The sequence below is a fragment of the Leucoraja erinacea genome, chromosome 1 (genome assembly GCF_028641065.1).
Source record: "Leucoraja erinacea ecotype New England chromosome 1, Leri_hhj_1, whole genome shotgun sequence".
Taxonomy (NCBI): Eukaryota; Metazoa; Chordata; class Chondrichthyes; order Rajiformes; family Rajidae; genus Leucoraja; species Leucoraja erinaceus.
In genome coordinates this window covers 10,759,157-10,776,827 of record NC_073377.1, presented here as the reverse complement: position 1 = coordinate 10,776,827, position 17,671 = coordinate 10,759,157, and the positions used below count along the sequence as shown (strand labels likewise).

Genomic DNA, 17,671 nt, shown 5'->3' with positions numbered 1-17,671 from the left:
TTTATCATTTAAAATAAATTGGATAGGTATATGGACAGGAAAGGAATGGAGGGTTATGGTCTGAGTGCAGGTAGATGGGACTATGTGAGAATAAGTGTTCGGCACGGACTAGAAGGGCCGAGATGGCCTGTTTCCGTGCTATAATTGTTATATGGTTATATTTTGTATACTGGTTTTATTCTGAAAAATGACAATGCATAATGTATCTTCAAATGTTAAAATAATTATTTTGATTACTTTTTAGCACCTTCCTTGAAATCAGCGATGTATTCTTCCGTTCCACTGTCAAGACCATCCTCCACTGAAATGTATGTTATCTTAAAATGGTGGCCTTAATCGCTCTTCACTCTCTAGGTTCCCAGTCAGATGACCCTTGCTGTTCTCCAAGCCAAGATCAGCCTTTAACATGCTCTAACCCAACTTGACCACTGATGCTGTGCCTTTTATCCCACCATAACTGGACCAGATATACCCCCAGATCCATGCCTGGAATAGACCCGCAATTTTATGTTGTGCAGTCTACCATGGTGCGGCCTGCAATGTGAAACATACATGTCCTTTCAGTAGCACCAAGCATCCTGAGCAATTGTGCGGATGCTAAATCTTTACCAGCAGGTCATCATGCAGCCGTCTGATGATTATTTAGGTCATGGGCCTGTGTTTTTAAAAATCCATAAGTGCTTGAAGGCCGGGGTATGAACGTTACTGAATGAGCACTCCATTTTAAAGAAAATAACAATAAAATCCAGGAGATAGGTCAGGACTGGGGATGATGTTTTGAGCGGCAGGACATATGATATATTATATATCAGGTATACAATCGGGACTAGTGGTCAAGATAGAAGTTAGAATATTGCCTGATGAGAGAGAAAGGGGGAAGTCATCAGATTGCGATCATGTGAATTTAACATTGTTAGCAAGGTGGAGTTGGCTGAAGGTGGTGGGTGAAGGGGAGGTAGGAACAATGTTGGAATGTTTGAGAGTTCCAAAGGAATGTATTTGAGTAATCACTTTTCCATTTGAGCTGAGGTTTCACAAAGTCAGACAGCAATCATGAACTGATTCCACAGTTGCTCTGGGAATGATGCCATTAGGTTTGTGACTTGTACTGGAAATATGCAGATACAAATTTTATGATTCATGATCGCAAATATTTAGTTGTATTTCTGTAATAGCATGATTCAACCTGAAAACCACCACAATCGCATTCCACTGTGGGAGAAATTGATTTTCGCATGTAGATAAAAAGGAAGAAAAAAACAACCCACCTGAATGTTTAGGCTGGTGGGCTTTAATGGAAATAAATAACTAGACTGCAAAGGGAACCCACTAAATAATTTTGGAATGGAAAGTAAAACATTTACATTGAAATTATTTTTAACAACATTCAAATGCATAAATATTCAGAGATAGGATTTTACAATGGTTAATTTACCAGACTGATGTTCCAGGGACTGGATACTTGATCTGGTATCCTGTGTTCAAATCCACGTGTGGGGAAAATTAAGTTAACTTTAAAAAATATTTCTGTTGAATGGTGACTGGTGTCTTTCAAGGAAGAAAGTTTCTTGTTCTTAACTGTCATACATGTAACCATGTGAGAAATGGAAATGGGGTTAATCAGTGCGGAAACTGGCCCTTCGGCCCACTGAGTCCCCGCCGACTAATGATCACCACGTACAATAGCACTATCTTAAAAATAGCCGAGTCAGACGTTATATGGGGAGAAGGCAGGAACAGGGTACTGATTGTGTATGATCAGCCATGATCGCATTGAATGGCGGTGCTGGCTCGAAGAGCCGAATGGCCTACTCCTGCACCAATTGTCTATCATACATACGTGGGACACTTTCCAATTTTACCAAAGCCAATTGACCTACAAACCTGTATGTTTTTGGAGTGTGGGAGGAAACAGGGGCACCCGGAGAAAACCCACGACACAGGGAGAACGTACGAACTCCGTGCAGATGGCATCTGTAGTCAGGATCGAACCCAGGTTTCTGACACAATAATGCAGCAACGTTACTGCTGTGCCAATGTGCTTCCCTCATTAAATGCCCAGTGAAAATCTACTGTGTTTATGGGTATTCAGGGAGACAGAATAAATGTTGACTTTGCAACACAGCCCCTGATTAAAATAGCCCATTATTGTTGATTTAAATCTTTTTATTTGAATTTCACAGCAGTTTGCATACATACAATGATAACAGACAGTGACAGTCAAGGCATAATTGTGCAACAGTATGTAAGCGACCCTCAAAGCCCTTAACCTTACCCACCTTCAACCCACCCGAATCAGGTCGGAACCAAATGGGGACAAACAACACTCACATACATACACATCCACACAAATATGGTAAGATAAACTAAACAAAAAGTATTAAAAAGAAAAAAAAAGGGGGTCACTAATAACAGTAAGCAGTAGAGCAGAACAATGGTGGAGAGCACTCCGTCCTCTTCCGAGTCCGGGGACAAGTTGAGAGAGTTAACAAGTTCCAAGAAAGGGTTCCATGTATCTAGGAATGTCTTGGTAGAGCCTTTGAGAGAGAACCTAAGTTTTTCAAGCTTTAAATTGTAAAGCACCTCCTTAATCCAGCGGGTGTGTGTCGGGGGACAGGTGAGCCTCCAGTTAAGCAAGATCAGTCTCCGGGCTAACAAGGTTGTAAAAGCTAGAACCCGTTTCACCGCAACAGAGAGGTTGGTGTTGGGAGGGGTACCGAAAATGGCTGACAGTGGGTTTGGAGGAATAGTCTGGCCGTAGGCTCTGCTTATCAAGTCGAAAGCACTCCTCCAAAAGGCTGCTAGCTTAGGGCAAGACCAAAACATATGGCTATGGTTGGCAGGAGATTGATTACATCTGTTGCAGGTGTCCCTAACAGCGGGGTAAATTCTAGATAATCTTGCATTTGTGTAGTGGACTTTGTGAAGGACTTTGCATTGGATTAGGCCATGACGGGCACATATGGAGGAAGAATGGGTCAAGTCCAAGGCAGAGTCCCATTGCTGGTCTGTTAGTTTCGTATTCAGCTCACCCTCCCACGCAGCTTTTAATGAGGTATGAGGTTTCAATATAACCGACCCTAACAAGTTATACAAAACAGAGATGCATTTCTTCCGGTTGGGATCTAGAGCTAAGATGGTATCGGTCAGGGTTTCAGGGGGGCGATTTGGGAAATGGGGGAATGTCTTCTTCACAAAATCCCTAATCTGGAAAAAACGAAAAAGGTGGGAGTTTGGGAGGCTATAGTTGGACGAGAGCTCCGCAAAAGACGAAAAGATGCCACCCTTGTATAGGTATTTGATACTACTAATACCGTTGTTATGCCTGGTTTTGAATGCGTGGTCTGTACTTGAAGGTTTAAAGATGTATTTCCAGAGTTGACTCCATATCTTGAGCGAGAGGGACACAATTGGGCCAGCACCCACAGATGTTATAGGAAGGGGGAGTTGGGAGCATAGGACAGACCGCAACGGGAGATGTGAACTCGCCTTTTCGATGTGTACCCAGGTCGGTAGGTGGTCGCAATCATCATTCATCCAATACAGGAGTTTTTGCAAGTTAGCTGCCCAATAGTATCGCCTAAAGTCAGGAAGTGCCAAACCGCCGTCACTCTTAGGAGACTGCAGTATCGCCTTTCGGATTCTAGCCGGTTTGCTACTCCATAAATTTTAGATATTGTCCTTTCTAATTTATCAAAAAAAGATTTAGTGATAAGTATAGGGACGTGCTGGAAAAGATACAGGAATTTGGGTAGGACGACCATCTTGACCTGATTTATCCGGCCCACGAGGGATAGCGGTAAAACTGACCAGCGGTCAAAATCTCTTTCAGCTTTCTCAACCAGAGGCAGAAAGTTTGTGCGGAACATATCAGATAAGGGTGTTGTGATAAAGACGCCGAGGTAGCGAAACCCGTCCTCTGCCCATTTGAATGAGGTTAAAGAGCGAGGGAGCTGCTTAGCCAATGAGTTAATCGGTAATAGCTCACTCTTTTGGTAGTTACGTTTATAACCAGAATAGGCGCCAAACCATTCTAAAATATTCGTAATCACAGGGAGAGAGCTGACTGGGTTCGAGATGTACAGGAGCAGGTCATCCACATACAATGAGACTTTATGAGTTGTGTCGAACCGTGTAATACCGTTAAAGCCCTTCTCTGAGCGTAACCAGACCGCCAAGGGCTCTATCGCGACAACAAACAGAAGTGGTGATAACGGGCAACCCTGTCTGGTACCTCTCTGAAGGGGGAAGTGGGGCGACAGTGTGTCATTTGTTTGTACTGAGGCCACCGGGGACGAGTATAATAGACTGACCCAAAGAATAAAACTGTTACCGAGGCCAAACCTGTCCATCGCCTCATATAGGTACCTCCACTCGACCCTGTCAAAAGCTTTTTCAGTGTCGAGGGAGACCACTATCTCCGGGGTCTCACTACTCGGTGAATGGATGATGTTAAGGAGACGCCTAGTATTGTGGGAAGACTGTCGGCCTGGTATGAACCCTGTTTGGTCTAACGAGATAATAGAGGGCATCACTCGTTGAAGACTGAGCGCAAGGGCTTTAGAGAGGATTTTGAGATCCACATTCAGGAGTGAAATTGGTCTATAGCTACTACAAAGCAGGGGATCTTTCTCCTTTTTAAGAATTAGGGAGATAGTAGCCCACGACAAGGTGGGCGGTAGGCGACGATGTAAAAACGCCCCATTGTACATATCTCTCAGGACTGGTGCGAGGAGAGCAGAGAAACCTTTGTAATATTCTACAGTGAAGCCGTCAGGGCCGGGTGACTTTCCGCTTTGTCGCGATGTGATGCAGCCCATTATTGTTGATAAACATTTTGTTGTTAAATACTGTTAGAATTTGAATTTTGGCGGTTTCCTTTGACAATGAGATCTCATTCTTTAATGCATGTAGTAAAACATGCATTAAATCATGTAGTAAAACAGCTAAATATATTTTCCCTCTCAGGGCTCACAAGATGGAGATTGATGGAAGACCAAGTTCTTCAGGGAAGGTAAGTGTGCACAAGAGATAGTCTGGAACATGGGATGCAATACCATTTGTACCATGAACGTGGCCTTCTAGTTTTGGAGATGGACACAAAATGCTGCAGTAACTTAGTGGAACAGACAGCAACTCTTGATAGAAGGAATAGGTCTCGACCGGAAATGTCACCCGTTCCTTCTATCCAGAGATGCTTTCTGTCCCGCTGAATTACTCCAGCATTATGTGTCTATCTTCGATATAAACCAGCACCTGCAGTTCCTTCCTACACAGTTCTCATTTTGGAATCTGTTTCTTGTAAATGGCAGGGTAAAGGCAATCATAGGATTTCCATATAGAAGATATATAATGATGCGTATCATGAAAAATGTGTGCTGAATATAATTAAAATTGTGTATAGTTTCTCTTTAGTTTAGTAGCAGTGTTGAAGAATTTAGATTTGAGGACTAGCATCTGCTAAGGAAGTAATAGGGACAGTGTGATTTCCCTTTCCACTTCATTTACCCATGTTTACTGTGTTTTTCCATTATATTTATATTAATTTGAGATCTTTGGTTGAAAAACTTAAAACAAATAGACCTCGATTCTAATTACTGCCTTGAGCTGTTGTTTTCAAGGGCAATTATGATTTTGTTTTGAGGAAGAACAATTTATTACATTTCTGCATTTCCCTTACTTTTGATCTTTTTGCCATGTATACAGTCTGATTCATCTATGGGTCCACCCAGATTGTCATTATTAAGTCCCCCCAAGGATGGAAGAATGGGTAAGTGGCACTTTAAAAAAATATAAACTTAGGTTAAGTTCAAGGAGATTTGAGTTGATTGCTAACTTCATTTGAATTTAAAGGTATACAAAGTGAACCTTAAAGGTAATGCATTGCAACAGACTAGAGCTTTCCAAGGATAATAATTGTGTAGTCACGAGTCAGTTAATTTAGGTTTCCCGTTTCTCTGCTCCACCGGCACGAACAAGACTCTGATTGCTTGCTGAAATGGTTCTTCCTTGTGTATTCCTAGGCAGTGGGCTTCATGGACATGGAGAGCCTGACTGCCAAAGTCAACTCATAAACTGTTGTTTTAAAATTTACATTACTGGTTAGCTATGCAGAGCAGAACCGCTTGGAAATATTTAGCCCAGGGCACTAACATTAATGATAGTAACTGAAACCACAGGGAACCGTCATATTACATTATCAGTGCTCGGCCTTGATGATACTATCGAAAACATTTGAGTGCATGCCAGAAGACGGGGGAATGATTGGAGGAAGGCAGCAGTAATCAGTCTCTCTTGCCAATTAATTTATGAAAGGAAAATCATGTTTTCAGGGCTCTCGCTTAACCTTTTTTCCCTGTTGCCAGCCGGGCAACCTAGGCAGCTTTTTAGGTTGCCAAATGACAGTTTAGGTGGTCATTTAAGATGGCTTGCATGACACGTGAGATAATGTGCTCGGACGAAGTGCGTAGTTACCAATCGGAATTATGGTCAATGAAGCATTCACATATTATTTCTGCTTCAAATAAAGTCACAAACTAAACATATTCACCAACCAAGACATGATATATACCACAACGACATGCAGCAAAATTACAATACAGTATCTCATCTCCTTTAGCACGTTGCAAAGAATGCAACTTCTATTATTTCTTTCCACTTCCAAATAAAATTCTGGTTGGATTATTCAGCGTATGATCAACCTCAGTGAGACCAAGCGCAGGCTTGGCGATGGTTTTCAGCGGTTGCGGCGAGTGGACAGCAATCACAGCCAGATTTCCCACCATGCAAAGGGAGGGAGAAAGTGGCCGTGCCGACCAGTTGCAGTGCGCATGTGCAGGGCGGTGATGTGCTGGCCAAAGATCCTCGCTATAGGATCTTTGGTGCAGGCCATGGTTGTGCGCATGTGTAAGGAGGCCGGCCGTGCCAGCGGATGAGGAGCGGGCGGAGACCCGAGACACGGACAGCGGGCGGAGACGGAGAGTGACAGAGAGAGAGAGAAAGATAGAGATGGGGCACGCTCAGAATTAAACGTGAGGTGTCCCGGGTGCTTGCCAAGCCGGGCAAAATAGCATGGCTTTTAGTTTGCCATTGACAACCGGGCAACCGCTAATTTTGAGCCCTGGTTTTACTAATGTACTAGGGTTCTTTGAGGATATAATCAGTGGAATTGATAAGGGAGACCCTATGAATATGGTATTTGAATTTTCTGAAGGCTTTTGATAAATTTCCACAAATGCACTTGATAAATAAGGTCAAGGATAATAGATGGAATTATTGGTTTATTATTGTCACCTACACTGAGACACAGTGGAAATCTTTGTTTTGTGTGCAATCCAGACAAATCAAACCGTGCACGAGGACAAACAAACCATTGCATGAGTTCTACAGGTAGCGCAAAAAGAGAAAGGGAATAGAGTGCAGAACATGGTCGTCCAGATACAGACAAAGTGCAGGTTAAAAAAAGTGTACGGTCTGCAACAAGGTAGTTCAGGAGATTGGGAATATATTCCAGTGAGAGTCCTGTTTGAGCATCTGGTAGCAACAGGGAAAAAGGCTGTTCTTGAATCTGGCGGTATTTTCAAGCTTTAGCAAATTTTTCCTGACAGGAGAGGTGAGGAAATGTAAGGCCAAGTGTGTGAGCAATCCTTGATTATATTACCATATAACCATATAACCATATAACAATTACAGCACGGAAACAGGCCATCTCGGTCCTACAAGTCCGTGCCGAACAAATTTTTTTTTCCCCTTAGTCCCACCTGCCTGCACTCATACCATAACCCTCCATTCCCTTCTCATCCATACGCCTATCCAATTTATTTTTAAATGATACCAATGAACCTGCCTCCACCACTTCCACTGGAAGCTCATTCCACACCGCTACCACTCTCTGAGTAAAGAAGTTCCCCCTCATATTACCCCTAAACTTCTGTCCCTTAATTCTGAAGTCAAGTCCTCTTGTTTGAATCTTCCCTATTCTCAAAGGGAAAAGGAAAAGAATTAGCTGCTCTCCTGAGGCATTGTGAAGTGTAAATGGATTAAATTGCAGGAAGGCTGGTTTGAGTGATCTACTAGTTGAATCCATGTCTTTCTGCAATTTCTTTGTGGTCTTGGGCTGAACCCAAGGTGCGTTGTAGCCGGATCGAATGCTTTTTATGGCACATCTAAATAAATCACTAAGTAGCAATGTTACAAAATTTTGAGATTTAAAAAATCAAGTCTGCAATTTATCCCATCAGATAAAGCATAACAATAAGTTTAATTTGACACCAAATTCACTTTCATATCTCAAGTATTAAAAAAGTTATGACCATTTTCATACTCGGAAATTAGCATCTTGTTCCCTATTGATTTTCAATGGACATTACAAAAAAGCTGTGATCTTGGATAGTCAAACGCCCATTTCTTAAGGAAAGATTAACATTTTTAAATAGCCTAAGTGTCCAAAGATTATTCACAAATAATTCACAATATAACATGATTTTTATATCTAATTTACATTAATTTATAGGCCAAATGGAAGGAATTTAGTGTTCAATTGCTGTAAATAAATGCCCATTTAAATCGGCTTTCTAGTGGGTTCATGTGAACGCGCGCTGGTTTAGAATGTTGACATAGCGCTGGATTAGTGCCCTCAAATGCCGAGAAAAATACTGCGGGATATAAAAAGCCCAAAATAAACTACTCGCTATAGATAACTTGATATATAGGGTTATATATATGCCCCATTTAATGTAAAAATAAGGTACATACCTTTAATTGTTTGCTTTATAAAACCCTGGGGCTGCGAGAGGTTGCGGAATCAGAGAGTAATTTTAAAACTATTATAACTATATTATCGAGGCCTATAAAACTAATAATACCTTTTGCGACCGGGTCTTGCAGCGATTTTTCGTTAATGATTTACTAGGCTGAACATGTGCGATTAGTACAGCCTAGTAAAAATCGCGTTTTAAACCCGCCCCCTCCAAACAGCGCCAAAATCGCCGACATGGCTGAGGGCAGATTCCTAATGACGATTCAGGTAGGTTTTGTAACATACCTACACTAAGTCATCTGAAATATCCTAAATTTCTTCAGTTCTCTGTATAGTATACAAACTTAAAGCACATGGCATTGGGGGTTCAGTATTGATGTGGATAGAGAACTGGCTGGCAAACAGGAAGCAAAGAGTAGGAGTAAACGGGTCCTTTTCACAATGGCAGGCAGTGACTAGTGGGGTACCGCAAGGCTCAGTACTGGGACCCCAGCTATTTACAATATATATTAATGATCTGGATGAGGGAATTGAAGGCAATATCTCCAAGTTTGCGGATGACACTAAGCTGGGGGGCAGTGTTAGGTGTGAGGAGGATGCTAGGAGACTGCAAGGTGACTTGGATAGGCTGGGTGAGTGGGCAAATGTTTGGCAGATGCAGTTTAATGTGGATAAATGTGAGGTTATCCATTTTGGTGTCAAAAAACGGGAAAGCAGATTATTATCTAAACGGTGGCCGATTGGGAAAGGGGGAGATGCAGCGAGACCTGGGTGTCATGGTACACCAGTCATTGAAGGTAGGCATGCAGGTGCAGCAGGCAGTAAAGAAAGCGAATGGCATGTTGGCTTTCATAGCAAGAGGATTTGAGTATAGGAGCAGGGAGGTTCTACTGCAGTTGTATAGGGTCTTGGTGAGACCACACCTGGAGTATTGCGTGCAGTTTTGGTCTCCAAATCTGAGGAAGGACATTATTGCCATAGAGGGAGTGCAGAGAAGGTTCACCAGACTGATTCCTGGGATGTCAGGACTGTCTTATGAAGAAAGACTGGATAGACTTGGTTTATACTCTCTAGAGTTTAGGAGATTGAGAGGGGATCTTATAGAAACTTACAAAATTCTTAAAGGGTTGGACAGGCTAGATGCAGGAAGATTGTTTCCGATGTTGGGGAAGTCCAGGACAAGGGGTCACAGCTTAAGGATAAGGGGGAAATCCTTTAAAACCGAGATGAGGAGAACTTTTTTCACACAGAGAGTGGTGAATCTCTGGAACTCTCTGCCACAGAGGGTAGTTGAGGCCAGTTCATTGGCTATATTTAAGAGGGAGTTAGATGTGGCCCTTGTGGCCAAGGGGATCAGAGGGTATGGAGAAAAGGCAGGTACGGGATACTGAGTTGGATGATCAGCCATGATCATATTAAATGGCGGTGCAGGCTCGAAGGGCCGAATGGCCTACTCCTGCACCTAATTTCTATGTTTCTATGTTTCTATGAAGTAGGGGTGATGGTAAGTTTCCATGGCCTTGACGCAAATGTCGTTGTGCCAGGGAAAATTGATGGTGAAGTTTACACCTACGAATCTGAAGCTATCAAGTATCCCCATTTAAGCACCATTGAGGCAGACTGGGGCATGCACGGTGCCCTGCTCCCTGAAGTCTATGACTGGCTCCTTAATTTTTCTGACACTGCAGCAGAGGTTGTTCTCCTGACACCATGTTACAAAACACTCTGACATTAAATGAGAAATGGTTATTGAGCAGGAAGCGAATAGTAGTAATAAGTGGATCTTTCTTAGGTTGGCAGGCTGTGATTAATGTTATTCATCATCAAAATCAATGTTTTAGCTGAGAGGATCAAATGTCATCTTTTGAAGTTTGTTCCTGATGCACAGTTTCCTGCTTCTCCATTGGATTCATAGCCACCCTTTACTGTACATGCACCCTGAGTAAGTAAATACTTGAGAACTGCAGGGCATATTTAAAGGCCTAACAATTAAATTTTTTGTATAACCCAGAGCCTTCCTGATTGTGTATAAAATTAATTTCTTGTCAGCCACTCACATAGAAACGTAATTAAAGTATCACTGCATATTTTCAAAGATAAACCTGTACCAGATTTTGTTTAAATCTTCATTTGATGCAGATATTGAAGACGGGATGCTTTAAGGTTGGAAGAGTTTCGTTAAATGGCAACTCCTATTCAAGAGGCCTCTTTTTAAATTTCAGACTTGACTCCTAGGTCCACAATCTTTTAAACACAATTCTAAGAGTAAAGGCATTAATAGGAAGAGACACTCATTATAAAGTTCCCAAATAAAGTACTATCTCATCTTTATTACTTGAAATTATTGAAATTTAGCTATTCCTTTGATCTCCTAGTCCAGGGATTAGTTTCAGAAAATCAAAGGAATTGTTTATTTCCATGGAACAGCACTAAAATAAAGAATGCGACATATGTGGTATGGGTTTCAGATTTTTTCAAAAATCCAGCAAGACTAATTGGACGTGAGAAAATTATTTTATTCACCACACGGATCTAACCTGCTTGAATTTTGATAAATTGGAGTTTGAGCAAACAACTAAACTGGATGCCTCCAAACACTATTTGTTTTTAAAATGACAGGGACTAATTTATTTTTCCTACTTTTTGGTAGTTTTGTTAAGAGTTTAGCATGTCTAGTAACATCTGTTTGAATAAGTTAAGATATTCTATTAATTAAGGATGAACATTGGAACAGCGCTAAGCCATTTAGCTCCCATAGTTTCTTCTGTCATTTGATTAGATAATGATTGTTATTTTCCTCAACTCTTTGTCGTGCATTATCTTGGATGTTGCATTTTACCATCATCCAGAGCCTTTTTTGGGCTCCAGTTTCCATCAAAGTTTCTGTCAAAAAACCTGAATTAATTTCTCAAGGGCCTTACTACACACACACACACACACACACACACACACACACACACACACACACACACACACACACACACACACACACACACACACACACACACACACACACACACACACACACACACACACATATATATATATATATATATATATATATATATATATACACACACATACATATCTATATTACTAAAAGTCTGTTCTTGACCGGTTTTGCCCATCTGTGCTGCAATTTCCGAGATAACGCCGCCACCTACGGCCGTCATTTTTGGCCACCTTGCTCAGAGCCCCCCTCCGCCGCAGGTGTGCCAAGGATTTTTCCCGTTGATTAAAAATGACAGAGATATTAATGTTTTTACAAAATTTCCCATTCTCTCTGCTGCCCCCGCTGGTGGTAGGGGGGAGGGACTATAAAACCAGGAAGTGGTGTGCCACACAGTCTCTTCAAGATGGAGGAAGGCAGAGGGTCACGTTTCTCTGAGCTGTGAATAACACTGAACACATGTCTACTCAAATGTAAGTGCCCTTAGTGGTTCTAAAATGCTTGCAGAATGTGTTTATTGGTTCTAAAGCTTGCAAAAAATTTCTATTGACTCTAAAGCTTGCAAAAAATGTCTCTATTGGTTCTAAAGCTTGCAAAAAATGTCTATTGGTTCTAAAGCTTGCAAAAAATGTCTATTGGTTCTAAAGCTTGCAAAAAATGTCTATTGGTTCTAAAGCTTGCAAAAAATGTCTATTGGTTCTAAAGCTTGCAAAGAAAGTCTATTGGTTCTAAAGCTTGAAAAAATGTCTATTGGTTCTAAAGCTTGCAAAAAAAATGTCTATTAGTTCTAAAGCTTGCAAAAAAATGTCTATTGGTTCTAAAGCTTGCAAAAAAAATGGCTATTGGTTCTAAAGCTTGCAAACAAATGTCTATTGGTTCTAAAGCTTGCAGAAAAAAATGTCTATTGGTTCTAAAATGGTTCATACTTGCACTCCAGAAAGCCTTCCTCCCTCCCTCCCTCCTTTGGGAGCTTTGGCTTGAAGTTGAAAGGCACTACTTACTGCAAATGGTGGCTTGGGTGTGGTTTGAAGTTGAAATACACCACTTACTGCAAATGGTGGCGGATGCAATGGCTTGAAGGTAAAATACATTACTTATTGCAAATGCTGGCTTGGGTGCATTGGCTTGAAGTTGAAAGGCACTATTACTGCAAGTGGTGGCTTGGTTGCTTTGGCTTGAAGTTGAAAGGCACTCCTTTTGCAAATGGTGGCTTGGTTGCTTTGGCTTGAAGTTGAAAGGCACTAATTACTGCAAATGGTGGCTTGGGAGCTATGACTTGAAGTTGAAAGGCACTACTTCCTGCAAATGATGGCTTGGGTGTGGCTTGAAGTTGAAAGGCACTACTTACTGCAAATGGGAGGCATGGGTGCATTAGCATGAAGTTGAAAGGCACTACTTACTGCAAATGGTGGCATGAAGTTGAAAGGCACTACTTACTGCAAATGGTAGCTTGGGTGTGGCATGAAGTTGAAAGACACTACTTACTGCAAATGGCGGCTTGGTTGCTTTGGCTTGAAGTTGAAAGGCACTACTTACTGCAAATGGTGGTTTGGGTGTGGTTTGAAGTTGAAAGACATTACTTACTGCAAATGGTGGCTTGGGTGCTTTGGCTGGATGTTAAAAGGCACTACTGTAAATGCACTTACTTCCTGTTTGCACTGTATATTGATTTTAGATAAAACGCTACCACTTACGGCTGTGATTTTTGGCCATCTTACTCAGTCCCCCTCCGATGAGCAGGTGCAGAGAATTCTTCCCATCAATGAAAAATAAAAGTGTTATCAGTTTAAAATGTTGAGAATCTCTCTCCTGTCAATCATTCCATGAAAGCCACACCTTTTCCGGTGGGGGGGGAGGGGTTATAAAACCCGGAAATGTGGGTGTGGCTCAGTCTCTGCAAGATGGAGGAGGGAGAGGCCACGACTCGCTGTCTTTAGTGGCTTTGCACACTACTTCAAATGGTATGAAACTGCACTTGAATTTGGTGGCCTTGCACCCTGCTAGAAGTGGTAAGAAACTGCACTTGAATTTGTTGGCCTTATACCTTGCTTGAAATAGAATTTCAAGGATTAGCCGTGAGTCAACTACCAGCCCACCAGCCGTGAGTGAGTTGCTAGCACAACAGGCTTGATTGACTGAGACGCCAGCCCAAGAATCCATTTGGCGCACAATTTGCATACTAGCCCTCTGGAAACCAGTCCCTTCAGCCCACAACACCCATACTAGCACTCCAGAAAGCCCCCCCCCCCGCAACTGGCCACCAATATTAGAATTGGTGGAGAGGTGGAATATTGCGTTGGATGACCAGCCCTCCTGTGTGATGCTGGGACCCAACGGGTCCCACTTAGTCTAGTATCTCTATAAATATCTATATATCTATCTATATCTATATATCTGTCTATCTATATATCTATCTATATTTATAGTCCCCCTCCGCTGCGCAGGACAAGATGATTTTACCCATCGGTGAAAAATAAAAGTTATTAGTGTTTAAAAAATGTTGAGATTCTCTCTCCTGAAGGCCACGCCCTTTCCGGAGGGACTATAAAACCCGGAAGTGTTCAGTCAGTCTCTGCAAGATGGGGGAGCGAGAGGGTCATGTCTCTCAGTCTGAGCTGTGAATAACACTGAACGTCTACTAAACTGTGAGTGGTTTCACTGACCTGTCAGTGCCCTTAATGTCGTTTGAAAATATAGTTTGGAAATGCTAAAGCTGTGTTGCCTTTGGTTTGGAAATGCTAAAGCTGTGTTGCCTTTGGTTTGGAAATGCTGAAGCTGTGTTGTCTTTGGTTTGGAAATGCTAAAGCTGTGTTGCCTAAGGTTTGGAAATACCAAAGCTGTGTTGCCTAAGCTTTGGAACTGCCAAAGCTGCCTTGCCTAATTAAAGTTGCCTTGCCTAATTAAAGTTGCCTTGCCTAATTAAAGTTGCCTTGCCTAATTAAAGTTGCCTTGCCTAATTAAAGTTGCCTTGCCTAATTAAAGTTGCCTTGCCTAATTAAAGTTGCCTTGCCTAATTAAAATTGCCTTGCCTAATTAAAATTGCCTTGCCTAATTAAAGTTGACTTGCCTTCTATATAATTAAAAGTCTAATCTTGACCACTTCCTGTTAGCGCTTTATATTGATTTTAGAAAAAAACGTTACCACGTACGGCTGTGATTTTTAGCCATCGTACTCAGAGACCCCTTCCGCTCATCAGGTGCCGAGGATTTTTCCCATCGATGAAAAATAAAAGAGTTATTAGTGTTTAAAAAATGTTGAGATTCTTTCTCCTGTCAATCACGCCATGAAGGCCATGCCCCTTCTGGTGGGAAGGGCAGGAGGGACTATAAAACCCAGAAGTGTGGGCGTGGCTCAGTCTCTGCTAGATGGAGGAGGGAGATGTCATGACTCGCTGTCTTTAGTAGCCTATCACACTGCTTGAAATAGTATGAAACTGCACTCGAATTTGGTGGCCTTGCACCCTGCTTGAAGTTGTAAGAAACTGCACGATTTTGGTGGCCTTGCACCCAGCTTGAAATGGAATTTCAAGGAATACATACATACATACACACACACACACACACACACACACACACACACACACACACACACACACACACACACACACACACACACACACACACACACACACACACACACACACACACACACACACACACACACACACACACACACACAGTGACATTGTTGAATCTTCTTCTGCCTAATAAGGTTGGCCAAATGGATTGTCTTTTGGAAATGAACAAGGATCAATTTAAAGTAGAACTCCTTAATTGGAGAAGAACAATATTTTGCCAGATGGGAGGGCATCTGGCCAGAGTAATCCCAACTAAAAGATACTTTCCCAAACGGAGAAAGGGGTTGGGGATTAAAGCCAGAGCTGCCTGATAACAGGGATAACAAGTAAACTAAAAAGGGCATTAGATTCAATTGAGTGAATTAATCAAATGAGAATCACTGTGTAAAGAAAAAAAATCACGAGGTTGGATATCACTAGTTAAAAATCCATCGTTACCAATTGTAATTGAGAAAAATGAATTAATATGGGAGAATCAAACTGCATCTATTAAAGGCAAGTCATGCTTGATTATCCTGATTTTGTTAAAAAAAAATAACTAGTAACAGCTGATGAAAGGAACACACTTGATATTGGCCATAAGGGTTTCATTAGGTGTTTGGCAGGCCCACATAAAAGTGCAAAACTGAGGCCAGTTGAATAAAATTTTGTGAGTTGGAGTGGGGATTAAAAATTGGCTTAATGACAGAAATCAGAGAATGCGAATTGGAGGATGGTACAGCGGTACAGGCTCATTGCTTTTTGGTCTAAATTGATTTAAAAATGGGGGTGCGGGGTAAATTGTGTAACTTGCAGCCAGTACCAAGTTTGGAGGTATAGTACAATATAAGAAATGAGTAGGATGAAACAATTGAGTTCCTGTTTGCCATTCAGTATGATTTTAGCATAAATTCCCACCCAATCTGCAACATTTGATTTCATTTTTTTAGTATCTGCAGATTTTTTACATTTCCCACTTCAGTAGACAATTCCCTGTACAATCTTCCTAATTAGTTTTTGTGCTGCACACTAGCTTTCAGTGTTTCAAACATGAGCAAATCCAAATTTATCTGTACACCAGTGTTGTCTGGTGACTCCTATGTCTACTGACTCCCACAGTTACCTTGCCTACACCTATTCCCACCTTGCCTCTTGCAAGGATGTCAACCCTTACTCTTCATGTCTCCGTCTCCACTGCATCAGCTCTTAAGATGAGGCTTTCCACTCTAGGACAGACCTGAGCAAATCTGGAGTGCGAAAAAGGGGGCAAGAGATAGCTCTGGCAGATAATACTGAAGAGAATCCAGAGAGATTTTACATTACATTAAGTGAAAGAGAAGAGAGAGAGAGAGAGTAGAGCCCTTCAGCTCCATAGATGCTGCTGCAACCGCTGAGTTTCTCCAGCTTTTTTGTGTACCTCAGAAACCAAAGTAGTTATCTATGTGAAATGGTTCCCTGAAAGTGGCGTCACAAAGTCACAGGGCTGCCAACATTGGGTGAGAGTTGAGAGTGAGAGTGAGCAAGGGAGCGTATCGACCGAGGGGGGGAGGGGGTGTTCCCCCTCTCATAGTAGGCTCTGGAGGCGGCACCAACTCTTGGCTCCGGGCCAGGGTTAAAACTCCATGGGGTGTAGACAGAGCGGTCGACGGACATAGAGCCGCCGGAGGTGAGTGTGGGAGGTGTGTGCCGTGCCTCAGGGGGGAAGGAGGAGAGGGGTTGGTGCTGGGACCACCGTCGCCGTGTCTCACCTATCACACCATCAGCATGGGAGAAACTAAACTACTTTTTTTCCCCCCCAAATCATCCCACAGGCCTGTAGTTAGATAGCCCTGCTTTAAATCAATCCCCTCTGGTGCTTGAATCACATATCCTGGGAAAAAGACTATGCATTCACCTGATATTTCCCTCATGGTTTTTACTCGCATCTAAAACAATTTTTGCTTTATTTTGAACTTTCAGCACCCGCAGATATTTGAGTGTGAGAAATTTTGTGATCAGCGTGAGAGCACGAGAATTTTGTGAAATGCGTGAGTCTCACGCTCTGTGTGAGAGTTGGCAGTCCTGCTAATAATGCAAACATTTTATGCAAGTTCCAATTGTTTGGACAAAAATTTAAGATGGCACTCAACAAACAATCAACTAACAGATTAAAGCAAACTAAAAAGAAATAACATGTTCCCTTTCCTGACTCAACCTCATAAGTACTTTAACGCTGTAACAGAGCAAAGGGATATTAATCTCAAGAATCAAAATGGGGAAAGTGAGGGCAATTTTGCTTAAATGGTCATTCTAAGCCCATTCAGATCTTCATAGAGTCAGAGTTATACAACATGTACATGGCTGGCCCAATTTGTCCAATATGATCAAGTTGGCATTCTGCGTGCCCAGGGAGTGGCTGCCGTTCCC

General features: G+C 42.0%; 1 protein-coding gene across 3 annotated transcripts in view; it reads left to right on the top strand.

Annotated features, from left to right (window-relative positions):
* LOC129706739 (probable E3 SUMO-protein ligase RNF212) overlaps positions 1–17,671 on the top strand; it is a 101,424-nt gene that overhangs the window by 60,485 nt on the left and 23,268 nt on the right. For all 3 annotated transcript variants that reach the window (XM_055651304.1, XM_055651217.1, XM_055651394.1), the window contains 3 exons: positions 245–308; positions 4,969–5,014; positions 5,707–5,770. In XM_055651304.1, coding sequence (XP_055507279.1) covers positions 245–308; positions 4,969–5,014; positions 5,707–5,770 — 174 coding nt within the window. The remainder of the gene's footprint in view (positions 1–244; positions 309–4,968; positions 5,015–5,706; positions 5,771–17,671) is intronic.